The sequence below is a fragment of the Grampus griseus genome, assembly GCF_964374135.1.
Source record: "Grampus griseus genome assembly, chromosome: 1".
In the NCBI taxonomy this organism is placed as follows: Eukaryota; Metazoa; Chordata; class Mammalia; order Artiodactyla; family Delphinidae; genus Grampus; species Grampus griseus.
The window spans coordinates 145216408-145224232 of record NC_139017.1 but is presented as its reverse complement, the minus strand read 5'-3'; the positions used below and the strand labels follow the sequence as shown (position 1 = coordinate 145224232).

Below are 7825 nucleotides of genomic sequence, written 5' to 3'. Positions count from 1 at the left end.
AAGACTGGGAATTGCGCTAAAGGAACATCGAATACTTCTGCATACTTTCCAAGTCTCTTAGAAGCCAATATTTCAAGTAAATTCCAAGGGTCAATATGTTTTGGTCTGGCATGACTAAGGGGATAATTCCTTAGCAAATCCTCCTCTGGTGCAAATACCAGCTACCCCCATTCCCTGCCTCTGAGCAGTAGTACATGCCAATCGGAGCGTGTGTTCGCGACCACGACTAGTCTGCCGCACTTCCGGCCAGATCGCCGGATATCCGCTGAGTGACCCTTACAAGTCCTTCTTGATCCTGAAGTGGAATAGGTGCCGCTGTTGCTGCTCGTGTTGAATCCACAACAGCAGTTGGACATGGTGCTGGAGGAAGAGCAAGGGATGCTGACCGGGTCCGGAGATCCCAATGAGGTAAGACCGGGCGAGCGACTCGACCCTCTTCGTAGCCCTGAGGCTCAGGACCTAGCCCGCCAAAAAACGTTTCCCCCGTAGGGTTTGCAGGGTCAGGAGAGCTGGTTCCCCCAACCCTTCCCAGGAGTTCGTCGAGTGACCTTGGGCAAGTAGATGACTAGGTTTTCTCTGGGCCTTGGCTTGCCCATTCTATGAATGTGGTGAAGGTTTAACGAGAACGAAAATGCTGTGTGGACTAAACTTTTGTAAAAGCAGTGCCTGTGTTTTTAGTCAGTCAGGTGTTCAGAGCCCCTAGTTTGTCGGGTTTGGGAGCAAGCGAACCAACCCAGCCCTCGCCTCAGCTCGGGTCGGGAATCCTGCCATATCTTCTGTGGAGGTTCCGGGCAGCTGGCCTTAACGCTAGTTTCTGTGAAAACGTGTTTTCTTTTTCTTTGGGTGGAGGGAGGGGGAGGTGTCTTTGGGGACAGTGTTGGGATGTGCGGTATAATTCTGTGATAAAAGAGGGAGCTCTTTCCCTGACTGAGAATGCCAATGTAATAATAATTTATTGGCTGCTTAACGATTCCAAGTGCTTTGTATGTACTAAATCATTTAAGCCACACAATAGTCCTGTGAGGTAAGAATTAGGTACTCTTAATGTTGCCATTTTACAGATGAGGAAACAAGCATAGAGAGGTTAAATATCTTGTCTGAGGACACACAGCTAGTAAATATTGGAGCCAGGAATTGAACCCAAGCAGCATGGTTCCAGAGCCAAGACTTAGCCACAGTGTTACACAGTTTTACAGAAGCCAGCTAGTTTTTTGTTTCCCATCATATTTCCTGTCTTTTCTTTGTTTTCTGGTCACTTCCCGACAGCTGTGGGTTCAGAATAGTTGGAAACTAGTTTATCCCATAATTTTTTCTAGTCTTATTATGAGAAAGAGGACCAGAAAGAAGTGGAGCCAGCCTCAAGAAGTTCAGCTGGAAGTATACCAGAAAGTTAAGTAGGGCTCACCACAGCAGTAGATGAGGGAAAAGAAAGCAAACAAGTAGTCAATTTTAAAATAAGAAAACTGAAGTTTGTTATGAAGAACCTGTTCCTCTTGGAGATTGAATCTTTTTATGTAGTGTGACCTTGGTTTTTCTCATTGACATGAAGTTTTACATGAAGTAGTCTATATTCAGACTTGTATTTGGATTTGTTTTCCCAAAACATGCCATGATACTTTTGTCAGAAAATTATCAAAGACATAAAATGATCAGTGTAGTAGCATTGCTAATAGGGAAAGGATATAAAGGTCTTGCTTCTAGGATGCTAATTTCCAGTTTCTAACTCACGCAGAATGTGGTTTCAGTTTTCTGGAAAAACTTCATTCAGGATGAATTTTTTTAAAGAGTAAGGTTAAGAAACCTTGTTTAATGGAAAACTAGAATTTTACCTCCTAAGTAACATCTTCATGTTTAGAAGACACCTTTGCTAATTGTAAGAATAAATAGCCTGGATTACAGTTGAACCTGCCCTACCCCTCACTCCCAGCTTTCATGAGCTTTGGTCCCTTCACTGAAGGTCATGGTAGAGAATGGGGCAGATTGTATTGGAATTTTGTAAACACAGTGAAGGATCTCTGAGCTAGTTCTTTTTTTCTGTATGTATACCTTTTCTTTCCCTTCCCCCAAATGTGGACACATGCATGCACAGTCAGGCAAATGCCTTACTTTTTGGCAGGTTGAGTTACTGATCAGACTATGCTAAGCCACAGATTCAGGCCTATGCTGTTGCTCCCAAGGGGAATTTTTTTTACACTGCTCCTCTTGGAAGGTTGTGCACCTGAATCAGGAGTAACAGGTAGGGCCTGATGTTTTCAAGCTTGTGAATGGAGTTGTGTAGACCTTTGGTGCACTTATGTTGTTAATCTACTTAGTGTCCTGGGAGCTCAGCAAGCCAAAAAGCAGTGACTGAAACTATCTTTAGTTAAGCTCTGGCTAAAGTAGAGTTTAGGTCTGGCTATTTTCATGTTCCCAATTCAAGTTCAGAGCCTAGGAAAAAAAAAATGTTAGCTTTCTTCCTAACTTGGTTTGGGGTGTGAGGATTAAATTTAGCTATTTCTAGTAATACTGGGACCTACCAGAATTTAGAATAAACTACTTAAGTTATGCAGATTCCATATGAACATCTGACAGCCTGAATCTTTTTTTTTCCAGAAAAAATTAAAACATTTAATGAGCATAAATATATTACATATATACTACAGATACAGTTAGGTATTACATATAGCATAGTATTTGTAAAATCTATACATTAAAATTGATATGGCAGTTTTAATATGACAGCTTGAATCTATATCAGAAAATGTTTAATTAGTGTTTGTTTTTCCTAAACTGGGAGCCCCTTAAGGGACTGTTGTGATTAATCAAATCATTACAGATATGAAAGTGCTTATAAATGTTAGAATGTTGTGCGCACTTAAGTTTGTTACTGATGAATGTGAAATTGTGTGTCCTTGTTGAAATATACCCAGGACTTGTTTTAATCAGGTAGGGTAAGGTTACAAGCATGGAGACAACTTTTTTTTTTTTAATTTAAACTACTTTACAATTTATTAAAAAATAATTTAAATTGTATAATTGGTAAAAAGTTGAAGTGGCCCTGTCTAGAATATTTATCACCCTTCTTCAAAGCATAACTAAGATGAGACAACTGTTTTTGAAAGAAGAGTTTATTACTTATAGTTCCCAAGAGAAGGGGGTGGGCCATACCACCCAGGGCCACATGGGGAAGTGCTTGGATCAATCAGGAGCAGAAGGAAAATGGAATGAGTGAGGCAGGATAGGTGTGCTCTAGCAAGTTTAAGAGTGGATAATTTCGTGGTGGACTTTGGGCTGGTCCCTGTTTGTTTGACACTTAGCCCTGATGTGATTAGTGCAGGGGCAATAATTGGTTTAGTGTAGGAGAGTTAGAGAAAGGTGGTTGTTGAGAAGGGTTTTGGATTGGTTGGTTTGCTAGGAAATGTGTGCCCCCAGGCAAGTTGTTTGCTAACTCTAGAAATTAGCCAGTCCTGGGAGGGGCTGTCTCCAGGATTAGCACGTCTCCTAAAACATCAAATCATCATAAAATACAGAAAATATAAAAAGATTAATAATGTCTATCCTCAGTGATTACAACATCAATATGATTGGGAATATATGTATTATAAAATTGCTGCTGACATTAATTTTGTTTTTGTTTTGTAGGAAGAAGAGGAGGAGGAGGAATTAGTGGTAAGAGCTGTCTCAGGTTTGGAACCTTCTCAGTAAAAGAAAGTTTGAGTTTCATGAAACTCTAAGGGCAATTTAAGGAGTCTTGACACCTTAGAGAGAATGGGAGTGGAAAAATCCTTTAATACCTCCTGTACAGTGTTTGGGGGGCGTGTGGGCCTGGGAAGCTGAGTCTTCTCTGGGTTTGAGGCTTCTCCAGTCATGGTATCAGGGAGCAGAGTAGCATCTTGAAGGCCTGGTACTCAATCATATGCTATCTGTGGTTTAATAAAAATTCTAGAAGGAACCTTTCTTAGATTGTCCTTCTCCATGTAACATTACCCTTCTAGCTGGGCAGCTGGGGTGCATAGGCCTGGTTGTCAGACGAAGGGAATTGAAATTCACAGACATTACATATCCCAAAATGCTGTGTTAACAAGTAAAGCCTCCTATAGATCTACTTCAAGTTTGGCCAGGTTTCCTTTACCACCTTGTTTTTCAGATAGGACTGAGGCTTTCAGTGCGTACTGGCAACCCTGGAAGGCAGGAATGTGAAACTTTCCCCTACTACTTAGCATCAGAATTGAATGGGAGACCCCATTCTGCCATTTCTGGCAGCAGTGTGGCTCTGCCAGCTGGCCTTCTGCACGGTAATTCAGAGGCAGCACCTTGGTTTGGTGGTTGTATTAATCAAAGCTTATGGTTTGTGGGTTTCCTAAAACCCCCATTTTGGTTTTCTGTGTGTGTGTATGTTTCTCATTCAGGATCCCCTAACAACAGTGAGAGAGCAATGCGAGCAGCTGGAGAAATGTGTAAAGGCTCGGGAGCAGCTAGAGCTCTGTGATGAGCGTGTATCCTCCAGGTCACAGACAGAGGATTGCACAGAGGAGCTCTTAGACTTCTTGCATGCAAGGGACCACTGTGTAAGTCAGCCTAAGGTCAGGAAGGGGAAAGCTTATAGTGGCCAGGGAAGACTTGGTGCTGACCACCTTTTCATCCTAGAGGCAGGACAGTGCTGAAACTGAGGCTCAGAGAAGAGAAGTGATGTTCTAATTTACACTGCTAAACAGTGGGGAAGCTGGATTTTGTATTTTTAAGTACGAAAGTCTACTCTTTAAAATAATTTATATCCTCCAGTGTGTCTTGTACATAATAGTTGGTACAAAAGTTGTTTGTTTTGTTTTGCTTTTTTAAGTAAACTTGTGTTTGACTCCCTTACATATAACAGTAAGGTATTTTCATAAATTACAGGGTAGGCAAAGTTCAATATGATTGTTTATGTTAAAACTGATTGGGTGGCTAATAAGCATATGAAAAGATGCTTAACGCTCTTAGGGAAATGCAAATCAAAACCACAATGAGATACCACTTCATACCTCAAGGATGGCTATAATCAAAAAGATAGGGAGAAATGGGTGAAGGGGGTCAATAAATCAATAAACTCCCCACTAGTTATAGTTTAATAGTTTAAATAACTAGTAAAATAGTTAATGATCTCCACTCAGGCAACTTCCATAATTTATGCTTCAGCAATCCCAATTTAGGTATTTTGTTTTAATTCTATAATATACAATGCAAACACACAAATGTACATGTACACATACTCATACACAGGCTCATATTAAACACATTGTGATAGTTAAGGAAAAAATTATTTTTGTTTGTTTTTTTTTCTGGCTGCACCACGTGGCTTGCAGAATCTTAGTTCTCCAACCAGGGATTGAACCTGTGACCCCTGCAGTGGAAGCACGGAGTCCTAACCACTGGACTACCAGGGAATTCCCTGGAAATTTTTTTTTATAAAGACAAAAATCCAACTGAAATCATACTGTCTAGAGATTACCACATTTTCTGGTATATACTAGCAGATTTTTAAACAAAAATGAAATCATAATAAACACATGTACATGTAAAATATTATGAAGAGGCATTATATTCTTTTCCATTGATATATATTCATATTTTATCCATCCTCTGGTTTATATATAATTATTCATACAACTTTTTTTTCAACATGATTTTAGTGGAAAGAGGGAACATTTATATACAATTCTCCATATCATGAAGAAAAATGTGTTGGTGATGTGGAAAAACTGGAAACCTCCTATACACTGCTTATGGGAATGTAAATTGGTACAGCCCTATGGAAAAGTCTGGCAGTTCTTCAGAAGGTTAAACGTAGAGTTAACATATGACCCGGCAATTCCACTTGTAGTTACATACCCAAGAGAAATGAAAACATCTCTACACAAACTTATATACAGATATTCATAGAAGCATTATTCGTAATAGCCACAATTGGAAACAAAACAACTGATAAATGGATATATAAAATGTGATTTATCCATATAAAGGAATATTATTTGGCAATAAAAAGAAATAAGTACTTTACTCAAAAAATTAAACATAGTACCATATGATCCAGCAATTCCACTTCTTGGTTTACACCCAAAAGAATTGAGACTCTGTTCAGGGACTTGAATAGATATTTGTGCATACATGTTCATATTCATAGCATTCACAATAGCCAAAAGGTGGGTGCAACCCAAGTGTCCATTGGTGGGATGGATAAACAAAATGTGGTATACACATATAATGGAATATTATTGAGCCTTAAAATGGAAGGAAACGACACATGCTATAACATGGGTGAACCTTGAAAACATGCTAAGTGAAATAAACCAAACACAAAAGAACAAATATCATTCCATTTATATGAGGCATCTAGAGTAGTCAGATTGATTGAGACAGAAAATTGAATAGTAGTTGCCAGGGGTTGGAGGGAGGGGGAAATGGGAATTATTATTTAATGGGTACGGAGTTTCAGTTGGGAAAAATGAAAAAGTTCTGGAAGTTGATGGTTGCAGGACAATGTGAATTACTTAATGCCACAGAAATGGATAGTTTAAAATGGCTAAAATGGTAAATGTTACATTATTATAATACTTTTATGAGGCAACACTAGGTTAAGATCTGGGAATGAGACAAGCATAGTCCCGTTCTACACTGAGTTATAAGCCAGCAGAGACAGAAGTAGAACGGTTAGTAAACTGGTAAATCTCTTGGGTGTAACCTCAGGATAGCCTTTACTGACCCTTCTATTTAAAGTTGCTATTCCCTCCCCCTGCCCCTATTTTATTTTCCTCATAGCATTTATCACTATCAAAGTATATATATATTATCTTTCTCATTGTTCTCTAAGTTCCAGAGGAGACAGAGATATTGTCTTGTTTACCGTTGTGACTCACTCAGCACCTAGAACAGTATCTGGCATATAGTAGATGTTTTATAAATATTTGTTGAATTAATAAGCGCTGTGATATGGGAGGCATAAGTTTCTGTGGGGAAGACAGGAGGGACAGGAGCTTGTTAAGAGACAGCTTGCAGGAAATAACATGTAAGTTTAGATTTTGAAGGAAAATTAAAAGATGAAAAAGTGAGAAAGAGAGTTCTGGTTAGAAGGGAGCTAGGAGTCAGGTAATTGAAGGGAGTTCACTGGGGCTCACGAAGGGTGTGGGGGTGTCAGAAGGCAAGTGGTGGGAGGAGAGGCAGTACTGTTCGAGGTTATGAAGGCCCTTGTAACTCATGACATTAGAGATACGAGTTGATGACATCCTTTTCTTTCCATCCAGGTGGCCCACAAACTCTTTAACAGCTTGAAGTAAATGTGCAGATTCGTTCACCTCAGCCTTCATCACCCGGGCTTCGGGATATTTCCTTATGGTTTTGAACATGCCATTTGTTTCTTATTTGTGTAGCTAAGTTCATGTGAACCTCAAGGATTTTTGGCTTAGGCAGGTAGCTTCTGTGTAATTATCAATGATTCCATCTTAATAAAGTCCAGTGATCAGCAATCTTGCCTTCTGTCCTTTTTTTTTTTTTTTTTTTTTTTTTTTTTTTTGCGTTATGCGGGCCTCTCACTGTTGTGGCCTCTCCCATTGTGGAGCACAGGCTCCGGACGCGCAGGCTCAGCGGCCATGGCTCACAGGCCCAGCCGCTCCGCGGCATGTGGGATCTTCCCGGACCAGGGCACAAACCCATGTCCCCTGCATCAGCAGGCGGACTCTCAACCACTGCACCACCAGGGAAGCCCTCTGTCCTTTTTTTTTAATTTAAAATTTTCAAGCATAAGAATAGACAATAATAATTAACCCCCATGTACCCATTACCTAGCAAGTATATCTCTCAGTGATAAGGACTT

General features: G+C 40.0%; 1 protein-coding gene across 1 annotated transcript; it reads left to right on the top strand.

Annotated features, from left to right (window-relative positions):
- The first annotated feature begins 255 nt into the window (after window positions 1-255).
- UQCRH (ubiquinol-cytochrome c reductase hinge protein) lies at window positions 256-7478 on the top strand. The gene is made up of 4 exons (XM_082673681.1): window positions 256-408; window positions 3622-3648; window positions 4389-4547; window positions 7257-7478. The coding sequence occupies exons 1-4, from the start codon at window positions 355-357 to the stop codon at window positions 7287-7289; spliced, it is 273 nt and encodes a 90-aa protein (XP_082529807.1). The 5' UTR covers window positions 256-354; the 3' UTR covers window positions 7290-7478.
- The last annotated feature ends 347 nt before the right edge of the window (window positions 7479-7825 follow it).